The 25,404-nt window shown below is 40.0% G+C and overlaps 1 protein-coding gene across 1 annotated transcript in view; it reads left to right on the forward strand.

Moving 5' to 3' along the window:
* Positions 1-25,404, forward strand: part of ACIN1 (apoptotic chromatin condensation inducer 1) — a 32,604-nt gene that overhangs the window by 1,614 nt on the left and 5,586 nt on the right. Inside the window, 9 exon segments of the mRNA XM_077127199.1 lie at positions 128-193; positions 4,084-4,195; positions 4,607-4,726; positions 11,767-11,855; positions 12,515-13,783; positions 14,216-14,434; positions 14,947-15,062; positions 22,603-22,671; positions 22,673-22,742. Of these exon segments, the coding sequence (XP_076983314.1) occupies positions 128-193; positions 4,084-4,195; positions 4,607-4,726; positions 11,767-11,855; positions 12,515-13,783; positions 14,216-14,434; positions 14,947-15,062; positions 22,603-22,671; positions 22,673-22,742 (2,130 nt within the window).

Here is a 25,404-nt window from a genome sequence, read left to right on the forward strand (position 1 = left end):
GGAAAATGAGTAGTTTAAGTGTGTGTGGTTGGTTATTGTAGCTAATGGAGAGGTTGGGGAAGAGGTGTTTTGTTTGTTGTTTTTTTGTTTTTTACTGGTTTCTGACTTTTGCCTTTCTTTGTACCAGGCTCTAATGCTAGAAAATTTACAGAAACACTCAACACCCCATGCTGCATTCCAGCCAAATTCACAGGTAAGAAAGAAGATTCATTAAATGGGGTGAACTGTTTGAGTATACGTACACATTAGAATGATAAGATGTTTTATATTTGATGCTTAATTCCTCTCTAATATTTTCCTTACTTCCCTTGGTCTAAAATAATTGCATACCAGGACAGTTGAATTTCAGTCAAGCCCATTTGTACACAAGGACCTAGAGAACAAGAACAGAATCAAAGGAGTTATTAGTTAATTTCTAAGACTTGAAAAGGTATATGCAAAAGGCCTGGCTCAGATCTGAAACCGTTTGCCATTGATTTGAGAAAGGTTGTTGATATCTTTGAATGTAGTTCAAAGATACGAGGTAGACTATATAGTGCAGTATAGGAAAATACTTGCTAACTAAGAAGAAATCTTTTTTCACTTGGATTTTCTGAGATTTCTGCCTTTTGTGTGTCACCCACCATTACTAATGTTAACTATTAACTTTGTCATTACCCTTTTTCCTTTTTAACTTGTAGTAACGTATATACAACTCCAAATTTCACACTTTAACCACTTTTAAGTATATAAGTCACACTATTTTGCTACCATTACCAATATCCATTACATCAACTCAGACCGACATAAACCCGCACTATTAAACAATAACTCCCCCTTCCCCTTATGCAGTTACTCTTAAACATAGTTCTGTTACTTAGGGCAAGAAACTTAACCTCTGGAGGACTTGATTTCCTCAGTTTACTTATCTGTAATGTGAAAATGGATTGAACAAGATCCATAGTTTTATAACTACTCTGTTGGCGTTTTTGTTTTGTTTTGTTTTGAATATTTTTATTGAAATATCTTCCACCTATACAGTTCATCCGAAGTATACAACCAGTGGCTCACAATATTACATAGTCATGTATTTGTCACCATAATCATTTTTAGAACATTTCTATCACTCCAGAACAAGAAATAAAAAGAAAAAATTCTTACATCCCATACCCCTTACCCCTCCCTCTCATTGACCACATTTCAATCTGCCCAATTTTTTTTTTACTGCTTATCCCCCCTCCCCCATCATTATTTATTTCCTTATTTTTTTTACTCATTGTCCATACTCTGGATAAAAGAAGCATCAGACACAAGGTTTTCTCAGTCACATGGTTGCATTTTAAAATCTGTATAGTTAATACACTTGTCTTCAAGATTAAAGGCTACTAGAATACAGTTGAACAGTTTTGTGTACTTCCCTCTAGCCGCTCCAATACACCATAAACTAAAGAGGGGTATCTATACAATGCGTAAGAATAACCTCCAGGATAACCTCTCAATTCTCTGAAATCTCTCAGCCACTGAAACTTTGTTTTGTCTCATTTCTCTCTTCCCTGTGTTTGTCAAGAAGGTTTCTCATTCTCATGATGCCAGGTCCCGGCTCATCCCAGTAGTCCTGTCCCACATTGCCAGGGCGATTTATACCCCTGGAAGTCATGTTCCCCATACAGGGGAGGGCAGTAAGTTCACCTGCCAAATTGGCTCAGAGAGAGAGAGGCCACAGCTGGGCAACAAAAGAGGTTCTGTGGGGGTGAATCTTAGGCATAATTATAAGTAAGCTTAGCTTCTCCTTTACAGGAGTAAGTTTCTTATGGGTGAACCTCAAGATTGAGGGCACAGTGTATTCATTTGATTGTCGACACTGCTTGTAAGAATATCGGGAATTCCCCAGATGGGGAAGTTGAGTATTTCCTGCTTTCTCCCCAGTCCCCCAAGAGGACTTTGCAAATACTTTTTTATTTTGCCCAAATTACTCTGGGATGTATTTGGGCATCATACACTTATGCAGACGAACAAGATCTCACTCTATATTCTATATTCCATGTTGTTATGGTGTTCGAATAAACTGACCATGCAAGTTACATTAGATAATGTGCTACCCAAAATAGAAATTTTGTACCAGGTTATTCACAAATAGCTCAGTATCCCAGGATTTAGAAATAACAGTTCCAACTCCTGAATATATATGAATACTGTAAGAGTTTACAATCTGAGAACTTTACAATAGGCCCCATCCTGATAACCCATGTTCTTGACTTCAGTTCTCTGAGTTTGTATATTATATTAGTCCATATGGGTGAGATGTGATAATAGTCTTTTTGTTTCTAACATTTCATTCAACATATTGTCCTCAAGGTTCATTCACCTAGTTGCATGCCTCACAACTTGATTCCTTCTAGCAGCTACTCAGTAATCCATTGTATATATACACCACAGTTCCCCCTTCCATTCCTCAGTCATTGTCCCCTTAGGCCCCCTCCATCCATTGCAAATCATGAACACTGCTGCCATAAACACCACTGTGCTAATGTCTGTTTGTGTCCCTACTTTCAGTTCCTCCAGGTATATACCTAGCAACAGGGATTGCAGGATCATGTGACAACCCCACCCCTAACCTCCTGTAGTACCAGCACATTGCCCTTCACAGGGGCTATACCTTTCAGCTTCCTTACCCACACTGATTGGTACATCTCTTTCTCCACATTTTTTCTGGCACTTCTTTCTCTCTGTTTCTGCTGGCATTCTGTGGGGCTATTTTGGGGACTTCCTAGGGAAGCCTTCTCGAGGGAACAGGGTTCATACACCCCTCTTAAACTAGATTAAATCTACTTTTATCTGCTTTATATATTGAGTTTCCGTATAAGATTAAGATTTCTTTTGAAGAAATCATTCCATAGTTAGAAAATCAAAATGTAATGGACTGGATGATTTCTTAAGTTTCCTCTCATCTTTCAAAGTCTCCTTATTCATGATGTGTCACATAGTTAAAGGAAAAATTCAGGTCTTTGTTAGCAAAGTGGTGTGCAGCTCCAGGCCTAGGTGAAGTCCCAGGATACTGTGGAAAAACAAGAGAGGCCCTCCCTACTCCCTTATTGTCACCTCATTAAGCTGTATCATAATCTAGTCAGCTTGTAGAGAGTTAGCTTAGTACTTTTCAACAAGCATAAGAAATTGCATGAGTTGATCAGTTTATACTACTGCATTTCTTTTGCTCATTGCAGTTTAGTCTTTGAAGTTTTACTTTCATTAACTTGGGATTTTTTAAACTAACATAAATTCTCTGATACATGCACCTGTACTTAATGAATGCCCATTCAGTACCAAGAAATTCATTGCTGACTTAGAAAATAAAAATTTACTATTCATAGGAGAGATGACCAATAACATAAGAAGTGTTCCAGTTTTTCCTTTTTCTGGAATTCTAATAGGAGTTGCTAAGCAAAGAGGACTTCTGAAGAGAAAGCTGAGGGAAGTAAAGCTGAGGAAAATAGAACGACCTGAGAATCGGTGTTGCAGAAAGTGGGAAAAGGAATAATCACCTGGATTTTAAATATTGTTACCAACAATTTCTTCTCACCCAAAGGAAATGGAGTTATAAATCCATATACATGCTGAGTGGACATCTCTTTTTTAGTCTCTAAATTTCATACTTTTAAATATTGTATTTGAATTTTGGAGACGTTAACTCTTGTCCATTATTGACAGAATGTTCCTTGAATAAGTGGAGATTGATCTTTGAGGAGAACTAGTTAGTATTTTTTTTCTTTTGGTTTTGATACTACTGAAAGAAAAATTTAGATTGTTTGATTAAAAAACATAATTGTAGGAATTTTTATTTCTTTTAAAATTGTGCACCAGTGTCACTCTTTGGTTGGAAACTGAGTATTTAAAATAAAAAATTATGTGCAGCTCCTTTTTTTGTCTCCTTTTGTGACTCATGTACTTAATTATTTTGATCCTCTATATAGGAATAGCTTAGGAAATGTTTTTATTATTTTTGTTGGGGCCAAATATAAAAGGTAGGCCTTAGATCCAAGAAATTTTCTTCCTTGCATTTTCCTGGTTTGCTTTCCTAGACTTTCTTTTTCCATTTCTTTAATGCAGATTGGTGAGGAAATGAGCCAGAACAGTTTCATCAAGCAGTATCTGGAAAAGCAGCAGGAGCTACTTAGGCAGCGCCTAGAAAGGGAGGCTCGAGAAGCTGCAGAACTTGAAGGTAAGTCCAGACTCTGACTTCTTACAAGGAGTCCTTCATTCTTATTCCTGTCTCTAGGTAAATAGATTTGTCTAGGTAGGCAATCTCAGGATTAAGGATGGCACTGCTACTTACTTGTTTTTGTAGTTTATGGAGCCAAATGAATTATCATTTACCTTCTGTCAGAGAAGAGGACACTTAATTTGACTGCCTTGTTAGGGAAGGGTTCCTCTGTACAGGAAGAGATATAAGTAATTAAGCTACCATCTAGATGAGGTAGAGCGTAATCTTAAGGACTTTTTTCCGTGTGTACAGTGTTTTTTTGGTATTTGTGTATCTGTGACTTTGCCTGACCTCCTTCACTCTGCTACATATTCCCACATGCTGAGCCCTTCACTCCCTCCCTGCCCCGACCCAATCTGTACTTTGCAGAAGCTTCAGCTGAGTCAGAGGACGAGATGATCCATCCTGAGGGAGTGGCTTCCCTGTTGCCTCCTGACTTTCAGAGCAGCCTGGAGAGACCAGAGCTGGAGCTCAGCAGACATTCGCCGAGTACGTATCTCCCTCCCCACTGCGCTGTTTTGTCAGCCCTGCGTAGTTGGTGGGGGGAGGTAGTTACGCCTCCTTTCATGCTAAGCCTTCATGAAAGTCACAGGAAAACACGGTGACATTGACGTTTGACATCTGTTTTCATGGAAATTATGTCCTTTTTGAAGTCAGCCTTCACCCCTACATTGTGTAACTTGTTCAAAATGTTTTATGAAGCAGTATAATTATTCTTCTCATCTGTACCTCTTTAGCCTCCTCTACCTTTGAATTTGGCAACAGTCACAGCAATTCTTTTTCATCTCTTCACCTGTTGTATGTATTATATGTTGCACATCCAGTCATCCCCCTAAAGGGCCATTTGCCTCAGTTTATTAATACAGTTAGATTTTACTGAGTGCCTGTTGTATACCAGGCACATGCAAGGCATCAGTAATATAGTAGAGAAAATGACAAGTCTTTATCCTATTGAAACTTAAAAGTCTAGGGAGGAGAGGGACATTTTGTTTAATTACATAATTAATTTTTAAAGGTTACATTTTTTTTTTAAATTACAGTTGTGCTAGGTGCTATGAGAGGCGATGTAGAGTATCATAAGAGCGTATTACAGGGAGCTTTAAACTGTGGGGTTGGTTAGGCAAGATTAATTTTCTACTTGATAAATACTATTAAGCACCTGTTTTGCATAGTATCTGAAGCTAGAGTCTGTAAATGCCGCCTTTATCTTCAGAACCAGCTGTTTAAGACTATATTTTCAGGAGAACATAAGTCATACAGACAGTAGGTAGATAATATTAAACCAATGTGTGAACTGACAAGTATTTTGAGTCGTGTGGTGGTGGCAATAGTGTTAGTGGTAGTATCATTCCATCTTTAATACTTTTAGAATGTATGGAGGTTGCTAGCTTTTCTAGAATTTCTTCATGGAAATAGATTTTTCAGAGATATTTAATAGTAGAAGAGAAATTTCTTAAAAGATTAGGAACAATGGAGGGCATTTGACTCTAATTTTAAGGTCATAGGCCGCTCAATGAATATTTTTCTTGATCCCAGTCTTAGATACACAGGAAAAGTTATAGAAATCTTTTAATAAATTAATATTTTGAAATTATTAATAATACCTTGGAATCATTAAGTTCTTTTAGAGACCTTTTTTCCTTCTCAAATATAATAGTCAACCTTCAGTTGGTCCACTTTGCTCTTAGTATTCCTTTTTCCCTAATTGTAAAACCAAGATGAGTGGAAAGCCCTTCTATCAACTGTCAGTATTTCTTCTCAAAATAATAATCTAGTCAAAAATATTTATTGAATTTGGGCTGTATTCATATTTCTGTGATAGAGTATGCAAGAAGTTAGTACTGTAGCATTGTAAAAGTCTTTTTAGGGAGAGAGAAAACAATTGCACATAAAACCAGCAGTATAAGTCCATATGTGATTAAGTGACATATGAATGGTACAGGCACATGTATCGTGGGAATTCGAAGGAGTGAAAGATCTCTTAGGACCAGAGTGATTAGAGAGAGTCTCATGAACGAGGCCTGGGATTTGAGCTGAGCCTTAGAAATAGGTAAGATTGAATTGGCAGAGAAAAGAAAGGCTTTTAGGAAGGAACGGAGGCATAGAAATGGGGATATATGTGATATTTCTAAAGGAAAGTATAAGCTAATCTAGCCAGAGTAAAATATTTTTTTCATATTTTAGAAGAGTCAGAAACAATTAAAAAAAAAGGTAGATGGGGATGAGGGCTTTGAAAGCCTATTTAAGATTTTTTTTATTCAGTATGTAATGGGGGGGAACCATTAAAAATTCTTGAGGATCATACTATTATAAGGACCTTTCTTTCAAGAGAAAAAGAGAGGCTTATCTCAGTTCTAAATGTAATTTGAAATGAAAATGAGGAATGGATCCTGAAATAGAAATAAGGCTTTTTTAAAAGCAAGTTAAGATTTAGCATTGGCTGGGGGCAGTCTCTTCAGTGTTTTATCTTATCGGTGAAACTTTGCTCAAGGCAGCATTTGATAGAAAAAAATAAAAAGCAGAGGTAAAAGGAAATAGAGAAGTGAAAATATGTATTAGGAATCATTTAAGTTGTAGAGTGCATCTGACAAGTATTTTTTAGTGTGTTATATGCCATAAACTTTTCTATCATACCTTGACTAGAATGTGAGTCTCATTATAAATCTGGCACATTTGGTCACAGTCCTAAATGAAGCTGTAGTTTGAAGTTTTAGCGGCACCTAGTTGAACCAGTGTTAATGCCTGGTGTTTACCCAGAAATTAGATTTGCTCATATGTAAACTGTTAGCCTACCATAGGCAAATAAATTATTGTGATGGCGGCTTATATTTTGACTTTGGATGCTCTTGATGAGTCTTTAAGGATTTTCTCTTTAATACCAAGACTTAATTAGAGTAAGGTTCCTGGTAATATATTTTGCTGATCATCAGTGGCACCTGAGGATTTTTTTTTTTTAGTATTCCTACTCCAACAATTTCTGGGAATGTGTATCCTCAGACTCCATTGACCAGTTCAGTTTATGCCCCCAGTGGTTTCATTGATCAAATCAGTTTCTGTCCCCTAGAGGTTCCGTTGATCAATTTGATTTATGAATGACTAACTGAAAAAAATTAGTTTTTCAGTATCACATTGCATCAAGATCTTTGTCTTATATTCCAACAGCTTCCCATTTATGTATAGGATGGAAGAATTGATCTATAAAATTCCTCTTTACTCTCCCTCTTGACTTCTTGTCTCTCCACCACCTTCTTCAGATTTTACTAAGGTATTGGGAGCCAATATCTGTCCCCCATAGGCAGAAGATGACTGGATTCCTTTCTGTTTCATGACTAGATATACAAAAATCCTTACTGCCTTTTTTTCAAAAAGAGCTCAATTGAGATGTAAAATTTCTATTATTTATATTATTACCTGATTTAACTTATATGGTCAGCTTAGTTGAATACCATAAGTACATGAAATCTTGAATAGAGCATGAGATCTTGCTGATTTGGTCCAGGTTAGTGTGATGCCCTGATATATCCCAGACTAATTTGGGCATTGCATAAACAAGTATTTGCAAAGTCCCCTTGGAGGACTGGGGAGAAAGGAGGAAATACTCAACTTCCCATTTGGAGAATTTCTGATATTCTAACCAGTAGTGGGGACATCCACATCAATAGACTGAGCCCTCGATCTTGGGGTTCACCCCTAAGAAACTTGTTCCTGCAAAGGATAGGCTAAGCCTACTTAAAATGATGCCTTAGAGTCACCCCCAGAGAGAACCTATTTTTTTGCTCAGATGTGGCCTCTCTCTCTAAGCCAGCTCAGCTGGTGAACTCACTGCCGTCCCCCCTCCCCTTATGTGGGACATGACTCCCAGGGTGTAACTCTTCCTGGCAATATGGTACAGAACTCTCCGGATTCGCCAGGACCCAGCATCATGGGATTGAGATAAAAAGGGGAAGAGAGAAATGAGACAAAATGAAGTTTCAGTGGCTGAAAGATTTCAAAGAGTTCAAGAGGTATCCTGGATGTTTTTCCTATGCATTATATAGATACCCCTTTTTAGTTTATGGTGTATTGGTGTGGCTGGAAGGAAGTACCTGAGACTGTTGAGCTGTATTCTGGGGGCCTTGATTCATGAGAATGATTATATAACAGTATGACTTTTGCAGTGTGACCATGTGACTGGAAACCTTGTGTCTGATGTTCCTTTTATCCATGGTATGGACAGATGAATTAAAAAAATATTGATAAATAATAGGGAGGATCAGGGATGAAATAAATTGGGTATATTGAAATACTAGTGGTCGGTGAGAGGGAGGGATAATGGGATGTATGAGTTTTTTCTTTTTATTTCTTTTTCTGGAGTGATGCAAATGTTCTAAAAATAATCATGGTGATCAATTTAGGAAAATAAGGGAGCTGCAGAAGCATTGAAAAATGGATAAATGTTCAAAAACTTTTTATTTTTATTAATAAAAGCAACATACAGAATGACTTTTTTTTTCATCACATAGTTGTATATTCATCATCATCATTTCTTACAACATTTGCATCAATTCAGAAAAAGAAATAAAAAGAAAACAGAAAAAATTCATACATACCATACCCGTTACCCCTCCCTTTAAATGATCACTAGCATTTCAATCTACTAAATCTATTTTTTTAATTTTTTATTAATTAAAAAAAATTACAAGAAACAAACATTCCCAACACATATGCTCAGCAGTTCACAATATCATCACATAGTTGCATATTCATCATCATGATCATTTCCCAGAACATTAGCATCAATTCAGAAAAAGAAATAAAAAGACAACAGAAAAATATAACAAACAGAAAAAAAAATTTTACAGGCCATACCCCTTACTGATCCCTTTGATTGATCACTAGCATTTCAAACTAAATCTATTTTAACATTTGTTACCCCTATTATTTATTTTTATTCCATATGTTCCTCTCATCTGTTGAGAAGGTAGATAAAAGGAGCATCAGACACAAGGTTTTCACAATCACAGTCACATTGCAAAAGCTATATCATTATACAGTCGTCTTCAAGAAACATGGCTACTGGAACACAGCTCTACATTTCCAGGCAGAAAAACAGATTCCTTAATGCACGAATAGCCACAAGTGTTTTAAGCCAATCCTTGATTTACAGAATATGTAAATTTCATTCCTTTTTCTTATATCAAATTTGTATGTTGAGATTCTAGAGAAATGCTAAATACATTAATTATGCCGCTAACATGAGCCAGATTTAGGTTTGGCGTGCTTGTCAGATCTCAGTTCTCTTAATTCCTACTTCTCACCCATGGATACCTTCTGATCATAGACTTTGCTGCGCTCTCTATCTACTTTACCTGGGTTCTGCAAATCCTGCCTTAGGTCCCTGGTTTCTAGGATGAAGAAACTGCTTTTCCATGTCTCTTAAACATTATTCACTTTAATACGTCCTGCACTGTCTAGCAGTCACCTTTTCCTTTCTCTGAAGGCCTTTGGCTTTGGAATCTTGGAAATCTTAAATTCACCTGTTTGTTTTTCACCTCCTGAAATCCACTAGTCCATTATCAGTATTGGCTCCACCCTTAGCTGAAGCTCAGTTTCTTCATGTTACTAAGGTATCAATGCATACTATCTGTGTGTTGCTCTTTTGGCCATGTGCTCATAATAAAACATGTCAGCTTTCCCAAGAGCTTATATGCATTATGTCAGTTCCTTCAAAGGAGCTAGAGAGAGATTCCTCGTCTTTTCCTTATATCATTGCTTTACTAAGTTCTCATATCATGTCTGAACATCCCCTCCAGTTCTCATGGTTTTTTGCAAAACAGTGATGACCAATGCTTTCTGAATAGCTCTGGTCATTTTCCTAGTTCTATCTGATTACTTATTTCTCAAATGCTTCAAAAGGATTAGTTTAGAATCCTATTTCTGCAGTTTTACAATGTCAGAATAACTTTGTAATGCAGTAAAATAGTGCATAATTTATAATAGGTGGAGAAAAGGTGATTTGCTTATGCAAACCTAATTTTAAAATCACAGCTCTAAAACTCTAACTTGTCCTTGTTTAAATCATTTATCTCTGGCCAACATTATACATACTTTTTTTCCTTTAAAAAAAATTCAAATAAAAACAGGGATACATCAGCTTCCTTCCCTAAGAGTTGCAAAGGTGCTTTGCCTAAAATTCATAGAAAATGTCTTTGCTTTTTGATTTTACTAATTTTTTAATTTGACTATTCCAGGTCGCTGAGTTATGAAATTATTATTGATTGTCATATCCACTGCACTGTTGATCTCTTACAGATTATTCTTCAAATTTTTGCTGCAGTCTGGCCTGTCACCATACTTTCTAACTATAGTCTTATACACATACCTGTAATGAGATTGCAAGTCTTTATTCACTTACTCAGTTGTGAAATGGTGTATAATCAAAGATTCTATTAATCTCAAGTAATCATAGAGTAAAGTTTTATAACTGTGTAATCTTCTATTTGATTTTGTTTCATTTCATTTGTAGTGATTGTTTTAATTATAAAAATAAAAACTAGTGCATTTTAGATTGTCAGGATATAAGAATAAGAAAGGAGAAGATCTTGGATTGGAGTTTATACCATCTGCTTTATTTGCACTAGTTTAAATACTGTTATTGTAAAACATGGTTTTGTGGATTATTTAAACCTTCTGCCCTGTATTAAAATTGAGCCCAGTCTGGCTAAGTAAGAATCTGGAATATGATTATCTTTAGGATATTTTCTAAATTTGTCCCACCATTATTTGCGTTGCTACTCTGATATTTTAATACTGATAGGGAACTTACTGGTCTTCTAATCTAGCCCTTCCTTTTTCTCAGTCAGGACACTGAAACCTGAATTAGTTAAGTGGCTTACCCATAGTCACCTTTTCATAGAATGTGAGTGAAAGCTTTTTTCCAATTTGACATGGAGTTGTTATTCAAGTTGACTTAGGTGGGTGATTCTCAAGCTTTCTTTTAAGAGTACAATTCTTACCTCGTACTGTAATCTATATAAAACACAATTGAGAAGCTTGATGTGATTTCTGGGAACTTTAGGGTCCTGAAAACCATTGATCTAAGTATTTTATGAGATTGTAGTTTTACAAATTTACAGATATATTAATCATAATAATTGGTTAAAACTAGCAAGTAGTAGCAATAGGCAGTCTAAAAACAAAACAAAAATGAACACAAAAGATAGTGATGTCTTGAGCTTTGATTCAGATTACCAGAACACTTTATAGAAATAAGAAGTGCCTTTTTATTTATACATCTTTGCTAAACAATTTGAAACCCCTAGAAGTTATTTATGATAGATGAATTAGCTTTGAAGTATTAAAAATATTCTAGATGTGCGCAGTAGGAATTAGGAGTAAGATTTTAACCTTAGGCCTTTATACATTCTTTTGTTCAGTGTAGAAATTAAATTGATAGTAGATATGCATTGACCAGCTCATATGCATTTAGAAAGCAACTGTGCCTGAATGTTCACGTCATGATTATGGCTTGATTTTTTTTTATTTGATAGGAAAAGGTTCCTCTGTTTCTGAAGAGAAAGGTGAATCTGATGATGAGAGACCACGGAAAGGAGAAAGACGATCATCTAGGGTCAGACAGGTAATTCAGATACCTCTTAAAGTATCCATCACCTCTTTTGGCATCTCCTCCTTCTTCTCTTCTTTCTCAGATTTGTTTCAGAATTGTATCTATATTTCTTTACAGTCATTTTTCTCCTTTTTGTCACCTTTTTCTTCTTTTTTAAATTTAAAATTTAAATCTGTCCAGCCTTCAGTTTCTTGTGAAATTTAGCAGAATGGTCTATATTCTAAAGTACATTATTAAGAAAGATATGACATTATTAATTTTGCCAGTAATCCTTAAAGCCGTATGATATGTTAAGTGAGCAGAATACAGAAATGTATGTATAGTGTAATTATGGCAATGCGAAAGATACGACAGGAAAAAAAAATGAAAAGAAATATACCAAAATGATAAAAATAATTATATTAAGTGAGAGGAGGTCAGTTTTTTCCCTCTGTTTTCTAGATGTTCTATTTGAACTTGTTGCACCTTCATTATTGTATTCCTTTTGTTTGTTCTATTTTGATTCCCCAAAAGGCCCATATTAGTTATGATTGTCTATTATCACACCTGTTTCTCTGTTGTTAAAAGTGTGTATCAAGTTTCTCCTTCCTAGGTGTGTCTTGTGAGCTAGTTTTTCTCCTTTGTTGATTGTGGTGAGTACATTTGGAACGATTTGATATGTTTTCTTTCAGGCAAGAGCAGCTAAACTCTCTGAGTGCAGCCAGGCTGCCGAGGAGGAAGAAGATCAAGAAACTCCTTCCAGAAATCTGAGGATCAGAGCAGATCGAAATTTGAAAACAGAGGAAGAAGAGGAGGAGGAGGAAGAAGAAGAAGAGGAAGAGGAGGAGGAAGAGGAAGACGAAGGACAAAAATCTAGAGAGGCACCAATCCTGAAACAATTTGAGGAGGAAGAGATGGAGATGTCCAAAGCAAAACCGGAGTTGGTGATGGATGAAAGACCCAAAGTCGTAAGATCCCAAGAACAGGAGGGGTTAGAGAGAGGAGGGAGAGTGACAAGGTCTCAGGAAGAAGCTAGAAGAAGTCATCTGGTCAGACATCAGCAGGAGAAAGACATGAAAGTAGTTTGTTCTGTTGAGGAGGAAGAAAAACAAATAAAATCTTCAAAAGGCTTGGAGGAAAAATCAAAGTCCCCTTCCCCTCCTCGATTGACTGAAGATCTGGTGAAAGTCCCTCTTGTGCTACAACCGGAGCAAACTGCCAGTGAGGAGGAGACTCCTCCACCTTTACTTACCAAGGAAGCATCTTCCCCATCACCTAATACACAGCTCCCAAGTGAAGAAGAAATAGAGCCCATGGAAGGACCAGCCCCCCCTGTCCTCATTCAGTTATCTCCTCCTAATACAGATGCTGAGGCCAGAGAGCTATTTATATCTCAGCATACTGTCCAGTTGGTGGGAAGCCTGTCCCCTATGTCAAGTCCTGCAGACACCAAAGCAGAATCTCCAGCAGAGAAAGTGCCGGAGGAGAGTGTCCTCCCTCTAGTTCAGAAAAGCACACTGGCTGATTCCTCAACTCAGAAGGGTCTTGAAACTGAGTCAGAAAAATCTGTTCAGCCGCTCCCAGTAAAAATCGAAGCATTAGCACCAGCGAGAAGAATCACTGAGGAATCTCTGAAACAACCATCTTTAGAACAGAAGGATGGTAGAAGAGCTTCACATACCCTTCTCCCAAGCCACAGTTTGAAACAATCAGCTGACTCCTCATCCTCTAGCCGGTCCTCTTCATCTTCGTCCTCCAGTTCTAGATCAAGGTCTCGTTCTCCTGACAGCTCAAGCTCTCAGTCTCATTCACCTCTAAGATCCAAGCAGAAAGATGTATCCCGGGCACATTCCCACTCCAACCCTCGTGGTGATAGACCCAAGATGGGCTCCAGATCAACATCAGAGTCCAGGTCACGTTCCCATTCTCGTTCACGTTCAGCATCAAGCAACAGCAGAAAAGTGAGTGTGGGAGAACCCTGGGGGCATTGCTGTTCTCCTGTGTTTTTCAACCCAAGGGAAAGTCTCCTATAGTCCCCAGATCCCTGATTATGTTCCCTTCATTTTCAGAATCTAATTTTCAGTTAGCTGGGGTTCTTTTCATTCTGAGTTCTTTTGACTCTGAGAAAAGTTGAATCCATTTGTCTATTCACTAGACTGTAAACTTTGTAAGAGTATTGACATGTCTTTTTACATGTGTTTCCTAGTGCCCAGCACCTAATTAAGACTCAATAAATATTTGTTGAATAATCCAGAAAATCAGGGAGATCACTAACTCAATCAGAAATAAACATAGGGACGAAAAGATCCAGAGTATTAAAAGTTGGAAATCTTAGTGATATGCTGAATTTATACCATGTGAAATAATTTGCCTTATGTGTTTCACTTCTTCAGTCTCTGAGCCCTGGAGTCTCCAGGGACAGCAGCACCAGCTACACTGAAACCAAAGATCCCCCTTCTGGTCAGGAGGTTGCAACTCCACCAGTGCCGCAACAGCAGGTCCTTGAACCAAAGGAGAGGACTGCCACCTCCTCATCCTCTGTCCAAGTGAGGCATATGAGCCAGCCTGACCCAGCTGAAAAGCGTGGGTCCCCGAAGTTTCAGCCTGAGCGGGTAGGCTATTATGCTCCCTCCCCAGAGGGATACAGGGGATTACATGATTTTCCTTTGTCTTAGCTCCAAAACTAAAAAGCCAGTTTGGGCAAGGTTTAATAGAAATATAGAAGGTTGGGGATACCTGTTAGATTCCGGTTATTTCCATTTTCCTGGTTTATGAATATTCTACAAGATGCTGAGCAACAAGATCCTTATCTCAAGGAGTTAGAGAGGGTCAGTCCTTCTTCAAAAGGACTCCTTTTTCTGCCTAAAAGGAAACCCTTTCTTAGTTCACTGAAAAAAAAATTCTAATGAAACGATTACTTGCACAGAAATTCTTGATGTGGCAATCTTTAATCCATATTTTTTTCCATTCTGTTTTCTAAAATGAAATGATGAAGATGTATAGGGCTGTGTGTAGAGCTGGTACTGTGTATGTCTTACTTTGTCTTTTTTCCAGCTTTGTGTTAACGAAAAGAAACTGAGCAAGCTTGAGTACTTTGCTCTTTGTTTTTGCTGTCTCCTTACAGGGGAGCCCAAAGAAGTGTGATGCTGAAGAGACAGATCCACCAGCTACCACCCAGCCCCAAACCTCAGAGGCTCAGCCCTCTCAGCTATCAGAATCAGAAAGGATTCAGCACACTGTGTAAGTGAAATACTTCACTGGGGTATAACATTGAGTGTGGGATAATTCTTTGCTCCCTAGGGTTCTTTAAGTAAGCAGTCCTAGTTTCCTTTTTAAAACAAGGCAAAGCTTTATCTGGACAAAGGCTAGACTTCTGTTACTACATTGGGAGCTACTGCCAGAAACTTAAGGTAATGTAAAAGTGGTGAGGGCATAAGGATTCCCACATCTGGGATCATTTAACCAAAACAACTCCTTTAAGGAGCAAATATCAGGTTTCTGTTTCCAAACTCAGGCAGTGTAAGGGGATTGACTTAAGGTATCTTAGCTCACTACCAGCTATATCTTACCTGTAGCTATATATTACCTATATTTAAACCTGGGAAAGCAGTTTAATAAAGGATATTGAGGGTGTGTAAAGAAAAACACAGTAGGTTTTTGTTTTTTTTTTTACTTTCTGCGTTTTCCCATATTACTACCTGTCCTTTTTTTTTTTTTTATGTAAGCTTTATTTTTTTTTCATGGGCAGGCACCGGGACTTGAACCCGGGTCTCCAGCATGGCAGGCAAGAACTCTGCCTGCTGAGCCACCGTGGCCCTCCCCTACCTGTCCTTTTAATCTTTGTGTTCAGCCCAGAGAAATATTCCTAGTCCTGTTAAATTTGTCATTAAACAGGTATGTCATTCATTATTTTGAGCAGTATTAAACAGTTACTCTAAGCAATGTTAAGATGCCACTACCACAGTCCAAACCTTCACAGTCTTCTAGTGAGGCTTCCCATGGGATATGAAAGGTAAAACATTGTAGAAACAAGAGTGTTTAGCTTTTAAACATCAGGAATCCTGAGCTGCTTTGGAGAATGTCTTGGGTAGATAGTCGGCCTAAAATTGTTCTCTCTGTATTTCATGTCATTTTAACACTAATGCTACCGAGTATAATTTTTCCTATATGTAATAGTCTAATATTTTACATTATCTTCTGGGGAACCTCAGGCTATTTTTTTTTTACACTGGTTTTTGGACGGTGGTGGACAGGAGGTATGATTTATTATTTCATTTCCCTTTGACTTTAATAATAGTTTTATGCTTCTTACTATGCTTTTGTCCTGGGATATATACCCTTGCTACCGTCCATTCTGATATTCTTTCCTCTGCTGCCATCTTGTGGCCATTACATTTTTTGTTTTAAAGCCAGGAGTTTACTTTACTTCCTTTAAAAAGCTTTTGTTTTTCCCTTTGGGGATGGGTACATTATTTCTTGGAAAGGGGTTTTTCTTCCAGGAGCATAAAGTGAAAACTCAGCGGACTCTGGAAGGTGTTCAGGATTCCCAGCTACACCATCGATGAGGAAATGGGGTGACATCTTTCCTTCCATATACATCAACCAGAGATAATACATGCTCTGCCCTCCCCTTCCTTCCCCCTGCCATGGAGGTAGAACATGCCCTTTGTGTAATTCAATTTCATAGTAGATGTTGATAACCTGCTACTGATTGGGCCTGAGGAGCTGCCTCCTGTACACCTTCAGAAGCAAGTAATTTTCTGAAAAGCTCCTTTCTGTTCTGTGGGCCTATGAAATCCTAGTGACAGAAAGGTTCTTTATGCTATTTTGGAGCACCTTTATTTCTGGATGTTCCCATACAAGTCCCCAGGGTCAAAGAAGTTTGGAATCCTATGAAGCGTTTTTCTCCCCAGGTAAAGGTGACTTTGAACTTCATTTTATGACTGAAGTCATAAATCTAGTCACATTGATTCTGACAAGGTGGTAGGCAAGTGGCAGTGATTGGGCAAATATTGAGATTGTCCATGGTTGCTCAGGCGAGCTTCAGTGGAGCAGCCTGTAGATTAGAAATGCAATCTGAGCTCAGGAGTAGCTCACACACAGAAATGCAATCTGAGCCCAGGAGTAACTCACACAAATTTCTCTTGCTTGTTTTCCTTCTGCCTGCCTGCCAGGTTTTCTATACAGCAGCCTAAAAAATATATGTATATACTATATATATATATACACACCCAAAGGCCTGACTCCATCAGCTGTTCTGGCATTGGGTTTGATAAATGAAGTTTGAGAAGTTTGCCTACATTTCTGGAAACCCTGCTACAGCTTGTTCACAACATACCTCCGGTTTTTGACATCTTTAGAGTCCTAATGTTCAGCCTGGTGGCCCTCTGGAGCCGTGGACATTTTCTAAAGTGACATTAACAGTACTAATTGGAAAAGACCATTTGTGGCTTAACCTTGGTTTTCCTTTCTGTTTTAACATGAAGTCGCATAATTTTAAAAAGAAAGTTGGGGCTTACTGATTTGATTTAGGGAAGTATTAAAAAAATAGACTTTACCTCAGGGATCTCTGACTATTTTGAAGAGGTTGTCTAACTTTTTTGCTATGCTTGGTTAAATCCATCCTGACTCTGATTGTACCCTGAGGAAGGGTTGTCTTTTTCAATGTTTGGAGCAGGAGTTTGTGAACCCTTAGTCCAATTTCAGTTAACTCTGATCCAAAAGCCGATCTTCTGCCTGCTATTGATGTAACAGAAATGTCCTCATATAGCAGAATATAATAGTTCTGTTTTTTTACATTAAAAAAATAAGGGGAAAAGGAGAAGGAAAAAAAAGAACTTGGTGTCAGCAACTATATCGTCTGTCACTCGGCAGTAGTTGATTCAAAACCTGTATTTGTCTAAATGCATTCTTCCTCTGTACACAAACCTAACAGGCAGTAGCAACGTTAGGTTCTTGACACTATGTATATTTGTCTTTTGCCTGTGTTGGAGGAAGGGAATGGTTCTTTAAGCCAATATGACATATAATTGATATACTCTCCCAGTATAATTGATACTCTCCCAGGGGACCTACAGTGCTACTATCCCAAATGATCATATTGAGGAAGTAGAATTTGTTGTCATTATGGAGTTTGCTCACTGAAAAAAAGGTATCTAAGGATATACCCTCAACATCATACATACTGTTTTTGGTTATCTTAGAATTGGTATGGTCCTGAGGTTATTCTGTATTTAAATTTACTGCACAAGGGCAGTCATGTCTCACTATTTCTTACTAAATTTTCACATCAAGTCCTGCTCAAACTCTTCCAAAAAGTTGAGGAAAAAGGAACGCTACCTAACTGAATTTATGACATTAATATCACTCTAGTAACAAAAGTTCTCAGCTCCTCATGAATTTCCTAAAATAACTAAAATTCAAACATTTATCTGCATAAGTTTCCTTTTCCATTAGCTTCTCTGATCTCATTCATATTCAAATATGAACTATAATGTGATGTTATTAGCCTTCAACTTGTTCAGTCCTTTTCTTTTTGGGTTACAAATGCTTTGTATGCTATTTAATTATAGTTCTCTAGAGCCTCCCCTATCCCCATGTGGTGCAATTTCATACATTTTTCCAAGGTATTGAGAACATTTGTACAATAACTTAAATAAGGAATAAGGGAGATGCTTTTGGCTAAAAGGGACTACAAAGAAAAGTTATATGGAGCTCTTGACACTTTGGGACTGGCCTGACAAGTAGTTATGAGTTCCCTTTTAAGGTCATTTCAAGGATCCCTCATTTTCTGAAAATAAAGTCTTGAGAATTCTTGCATCTCAACAGAATTGATTGTGGGAAAATAGAAAGCACAAACCTGGTGTGTCTTAAGAAGGGCAAGGAGAACATAGTAAAATTATTCTTGAAAAAAAGAGAGTGAGAATTTCCAGTAACAGAAAATTCTTCCTCAAGTGAAGCTACTTCCAGGAGGCATATTACCAGCTGCAGGCATTTTAGGACAGTGGTGGTAGGGGAAGGTTTTCAAAGGTAACGCTCTCTTTGGAGGATCTATCCCCCCAATTTTTTTTAGGAAGAAAACTCTTAGTTGTATAAGGATTTACTGAGTGTCCACTTTGTAATCATAATGACACCCAAATTGGGAAATATTTATTGAACTATTCTTTGTGTCAGTCTATGGCTAGGGACCAAGGGGTGCAGTCCCTGCCTTTGAAGAGCTCTGCGGGGTAGAACTGGGTGGAAAGTAAACCAGTGTTTCTTAAACACAGTGATAAGGGCATTGCTGAAAAACTCACGCCAATCACTGAATGCCTTTGCACCAGCATTAACGGCAGTCTACTCCTTGAGGAAACAAACAAAAAGCTCCAGAGCTGGCATCAAATGAGATAATTGCCCATTAGGTGTATAAAGTTTATTAAGCATATCCTTGACTTGAGGGCCTCCAAGCCAGACTCTTTAAGAGCCAGCATTTACTAATACATACCATATGCTTGGCATGGCTCCATGAGATAGCAGTTGTTGTTATCCCCACTTTACAGATTAAGAAACAGATATACAGAGAGAGAGGAGAGGGTCAGGAACTTGTCAGGTATCACAAACTTCTAAAGGAGTGGAGCCAGGGCTAAGATTGGAACCTTAATGAGTCTGACTTCAGAGCTCTCACTCTTGACTGCCACATTACCTCTGAAAACACAGGGATCATTGTGCATTATGTGAAAGAATTTTTAAAGTAAGGTATAAACATGACCACTTTAACATGTGGTTGGCATATAGGTTTAGAATTTTAAGCAGCCAGGAGGAAATTTCATTTCTAGCTAAAAGCTCTTATATTAACAAATGAGCTACCAAGCTTTTGGTTAAGTTCTCAGAAGCTTGTTTTAGTTTAAGCATCTGCTGCTAAGATGCAGAAGGTTGCCTTAGCAGTAAGCAAATAACCATCTATTAATTTCAGAATACTTTTTTTTAAATGATTGGGATCTGCTTCCCACTTCACATTTGGTCTAATGAAGATACCCATAATTAATGTTTTTAGCATAACAGATGCCTCACCCCTCTCTGCGCCCCACATAACAAAGCTCTTACTTCGGTGTCTTCATGAGTCCTTCTGTCTTATCTACTTCAGAGCCCTCACCTTGGAACTTATGCTCCAAGAAGTGGCCTTCATGCTTCAGCTACCCAAGGTCCCCTTGCCCTATTTCTCCTTTTCCTTTCTGGCTCCAGTGGACCCTGGGGCAGAGCAACCTTATTAAAGACTCTGTGAAACAAAGTTGTCTGTCATCTCTTCAGAGACCACCACCATCCATCCCACCCCTTCTGGTACTCTGAAAAGGAATTCTCCCTGCTTAGGGAGAATTTTACCATTTCTGGAGAAAAATTAGATTGGCGTGGTAGCACCTGGTCATTGCCAGGGGTGTGCAGCCAGTTATTATACTGATTGCATAGTGCCAATTCCCATCCCATCTCCCCACCGTGAGTATCTGACTGGCTCATCTGGTTTCAGTGTTCCATGCCTGGCTTCCTGGGTTGAGGGTGGTGGGCCATAAAAAAAAAAACTGCTCATGACCCCACCTTCCATGTCTCTTTCAACTTTGGCTTTGTTCTTTTCCTCCTTTAAGCCATTTTTTTTTTCTTTAATCCATTTTTCACTCAGCTCTGCTGCATTCCTTTCTTCCACTCTGGAATCTTCGAAGCAAGCAGCTGTAACTTTGTATGTCCTTTTTACCCAGCCCCCTCCCCCGCACCCTGGGAAGACAAGGAGAGCGCACCCTCTCCCTGTGTGGTTAGGCCTTGGTAGCTGTTGTAACCTGAGAAAAGGAAAAAGGCCAGGCCTATTGAGCCAGCAGTCAGCTCCCTGTGGCCTGCCAGTGGATAAGAGCCTTGCTCACTCAGCTCCCTCCCTCTTTTCTTTCCCCTCCCTGCTGCAGGGCCCTCCCCCATCCGCACACACGGGCTGCTGGGTAAGTGGCAAGATGGCTCCCCTGCATGTCTCCGGCTGATCGCTGCCGCTCCGCCAATACAATAGAGCCAGCCACTACCAGCAGCCTGATTCTCTTCCTCCTCCTCCTCCAGAGAGATCAATCCAGCTGAACTCGGGGTTTGCCGTGAGGACCTAACGCTTATCTCTTAAAAGCCAGATCTCTTTTAGCCTCCCCTCACCACCACCACCTCCCCTTCCATTTACCATTTTTTGGATCCCCAGTTGGTGCATCTCAATTTTCTGTCTGGATCGGGTGGCTGGGGAAGAGGTGGTGGGATCTTGGGACAAGGAAGGTTTTTTTTTTTAATTTTTTAGCATTTTTTTTTGTTTGGTTTTGTTATTTCTTCCATTCCAGAAAGGGATAAACAGCACTTCCAGGGGGAGAAAAAAAAATCATGTTATCAGAAAGCAAAGAAGGGTGAGAGCTTCACATTTCCACGTATCCCTTTTCCCCATCGCTCTAGCCTCCTTCATTTTCCATCTCATTCCCATGGCTTTCATTCCGTCTTTCATTTTGGTTTGTTTTCAGTCATTCTGCTTTCCCCCCTTTGTCCTTCCTGCACAATTTCTAATTGGCTCCTCTTGCCCTCTCTCTGTGGGAAAAAGGTATTTTTTGGAAAAGCCTTTTTTCTAGATGTAGGCAGTTGAATCGTGTGTTTCTGTAGGGGCCTGTTTTGGGGGATACAGTTCCGATTTCCCCTCCCCCCTTCCCATGCATCTTTCCCTCGCTGCTTTAGGGAGAATGTTTTGACCTCTGAGTGTCAGCCTATCCAGAATGGTGAATTTTCTGGTGGTGGTGATATGTCTTGGGAGGCTTGGTTTCCCCTCTTCGGAGAGTTAGGCCCCTGGTCATCTTGATTTGATTTTTAGCCCTGGTATTTAGGGGTGGGTGTGAAATTAGAGTTAGAAGTTGGGGATGAAGTCAGAAAAAGATGGGAAGATAGTTTATCTGAAATCAATCTCTGGGATTCTTTGCCTGCAACGAAAGATAACATTTGTTATTAAGAGTCGGGGGTGGGTTCAATGTTTGTGGGGGGAGGATGTGTCCTGATTTGGAAGGCCTGCTCTCCCTATCACTTGGAAGTTGGAATGAGGGAGTGAGTGTAAGAAACGGGTGGAAACTCAATGTAAGAATGGTTCCTACACTTTGAACAAGTAAAAAGTGTCCTGGTTATTTTCTGAGCTTTCGTACTCTTAAGCTTTAGTTTTTTCTTTTCTTCTTACTGCTTCCACCCCTACCGTTTTCCCCATTCGTTGCCTCTAGATCTTATGGGTCAGCTGGCCTTTGCTTATTAAGTTGATTAAACACAGGGTCAGGATTATTTGCTACAGCCACAACCATCGCCATACTTTCTCTTCTTTTTAAGAGTCAGGCTTCCCTTAGTTTCTAATGCAGTTTAGCCAGAAATGGGGGCCTGGGACCAGGGGATTGGAAGGCCACAGGCTTGTGGTCAAATCATAGTCACTTTTGAGGGACTGTTTTCAGAGAGGGAAGTTTCTACTCGTAATAAGAATTTTCTGGTGAGTCACCTCAGAACAGTTGGAGTCCTAACCCCACACATAACAGCTTTATCCCATCTGGGCAGTGGGTGGATGTGTTTGCTGTGATACATGCTGTTTGCCCAAGGAGAATGGTTTTGCAGTTTTCCTCTGGGAAGTTCTCTGGACCGGTCTTAAAAGCATCGCCCTCTAACCCACCCAGGTGATGAGGCATCCGAGTTTCCTGACTCAAAAGCTAACGTCTTGCTCTCTCCTCCTTGATTCTTTCCTACCCTTCCCCCCAACCTCTCCCCATGCTGTCAGTGAGGAGAAGGAGGAAGTGACCATGGACACAACTGAAAGCAGACCTGAAAATGAGGTTCCAGAGCCCCCATGCTCTTGCCGATCAAGTCAGCAATGATGACCGCCCTGAGGGCAGTGCCGAAGATGAGGAGAAGAAAGAGGTAAATATCCCAGCCACCTGTTGGGGTGGGCGGGCTGGGGTGGACCTAGGGGAAAGAGTAGGCCATTCTGGTGATCCCTCTTACATAGCGGGATAAGTTAAAGAAGGGACTGCATCAAGAATAGGGCCACGCTTATGATGGTGGCAGGGCTTACTCATTCCTCTTTCCTTATTTGGGGCGTTAGTACAGTCCAGACCCCGGGAATTTTGTAGCTAACTGGAAAGTCAGTTACTGGTCCTTTATCTAACATCTAGGCTCAGCTTTTCCTTCTGTCTTCACAAGCTTCTTTGGGTAACTCCTTTAGCTTTCCTTTTTTAAGAGCCTGATGGGGCTCAGCGCATCTAGTGGGCTCTGGTCACTTCCCCAGACAGCATGCTGAGGAATTTTTGTTTCTCATCTGCCCCCCAGTGGTCTCATGGCAGAAAAAATACCAGCTTAGAAGCTGGGATCTGGGTGATCAATCCATAAGGCCCCTTCTCGTATCTGTAACACTTAACTCCTTTTTTGGCATATACGTTGTATCCTGCACCCAATTCATGGGGCTTCCCTATCAGAGTAGCAAAGTCTTCTTGGCTTTCTAGTAATAGAAAGATTAGCTGGGTTTGGAAGTGGGGTAATGGGTGGGAGGGTTGTTGTGTGTGTAGCTTTCTCTGGTGTGTGTTGCGGGGGTGGGGGCGGTGAAAGTGATTTGATGTGCAGAATATTATTTATTACAAGGTCCTTCTTCCCTGTAAAACTTTGTCCACGTACCTCATGTACTGGTAATCGCCGTTAAAATATAGCCTGCCCAACTGGCAATCGTGATTGCGCCTCTTCCTCTGGACCCACCCGCTGCTACTGGCTGCCCAATCAGAGCTGAGTCTGCTATCCAGGTGTCTTGGCCAGAGGGGGGCAGGTATATGGGCTTCTGTGTTGGCCCCTTTTGCCTCCCTGTCTTGCTTACATCAGGGGGCCAAGAAGAGCATGTTCTGGAGAGACTTGTTGGAGAAAACAAAAGCATTCGGAAAGGGGTGGACTTGAATCATCTCCTACTTGGGAAACCCCAAGAAGAGCTTGTATCAGTGCTGGGGCGTGCCCACTTGCCCTTTTGAGGACTGTGGGTTGTTGTTTGCTACAGACTGTTGGGATCCCCATTAGGGACCATGACCTCCTAAAGAGTCAATGTTGTGATCACCATGCAATGCTGTAAAATTCCGAGTGGGGCCCTGGCTTAAGCTGTGACGACTAGGACTACCCTGCAGAGGAGTCTAGGGTTGAGCCCAGGGATTTAATGCTGATGTGCCCCAAGCCCATGTATCACTCTTGTCATCGATGGACTTTTCTTTGGTCCCTGTTGTCCATGGTGAAGGGGCAGCATGTTGGTTGCTCCAATTTCCTCCATCTGGAGGCCAGGGGCTCACCATCACGTGACTGGAACCACTATCTCAACTGGAGTTCCCTGAGGAAATGCTGCCTACAACTCTCAGAAGAAAGTATACTGACCTTGCTGTGATTATGTGCCAAGTCTGGGGTACCTACTGTACCCCCAGGTTCATCATCGCAGCGGCTCCATGATCCCACTCGAAGAGAGGACCCTCCAGTTCATTACAGGCAGAGGAGAAAGGGACTCTGGCGTCATCACTGGGATTTGAGTATCAGGTGGTGGGTTGGCAGTTTGCACTGGTGGACATAGAGTCCTGCCTTCACAATAAAAGGTGGGCTGTACTCACAGGCCATTCATCAGGGACTGCAAGATGACGCCCTACAGGGCGGGACTGATGTCACTCCCCTTTTCCCCTTACCCCTCGCTGAGCCTGGATCCAGTGAACTGTCTTGACATCATGGAAATGAGCAGCGTCCCCCCCACACGTTTCCCTCCCGCCCCCCTGCGCCCCTGGGAGGACTCTGGCAGTGCCGTGCTGACTACCACGCCGTGCGCCCACCTTTTTTGCCAACCAACCCCACCAATTGCACGCGCCTAGCAGGGAGGGTCATTTGATTGGACGGCGGTTGATAGATACGTACAGTGAGGTGCGATTGGCTGAACTGAAGATCCCAGGTGTGAGATGGTACTGGAAATTGTCATATTCCTAGTTTATTTTCTTCTTTATTTTTTCTTCTCTATCTTCTCTCTTTTTTTTTTAATCTTTTTTTTTTATTCTTTATTTTTCTGATTTTTTGTTGGATTTATTTATTTATTTGGTTCATTTTTTTCTGTTTTAATTAAGACCTTTTTTTTCTCACTAACTTACACCGAGAGCGGCTGGCTAGGGTCAGGTTGGCCCTTAACGGAGACCAAGGAGACTTGGTTAGACGACAAAACAAAGGGGCTGGGGGTGGATGGGAAAAGGGAATTTCATCAAGAGGTTCTGCTCTCTTTAGAAGGGTGTTAGGGTGGTCTTAGTTTTTCAGAAATAAGCATTTACATGTAAAAGTTTTCTGTTGCCCTTTTCTGTCTCCTTTTTTTGATCTGTCCATATTCTTTCTTTCTCCATGGAGTGTTTGGGGTGGGGGCTCGCCCTGCTGCCTTCTGGTAGTTGGCAGAGCCCCTAAGGCTTGAGTCCTGAGTGGAGAGGAATCAGTAAGGCTCTGCTAGGTTGAAAGATCTGAGAATCTCCCTGGGGACAGTTGCCCTTGATAGAAATCTTCCTTTACAGACCTTTAAATCCTTTCTACTGGCACT

Source organism: Tamandua tetradactyla, chromosome 14 (assembly GCF_023851605.1).
Source record: "Tamandua tetradactyla isolate mTamTet1 chromosome 14, mTamTet1.pri, whole genome shotgun sequence".
Taxonomy (NCBI): domain Eukaryota; kingdom Metazoa; phylum Chordata; class Mammalia; order Pilosa; family Myrmecophagidae; genus Tamandua; species Tamandua tetradactyla.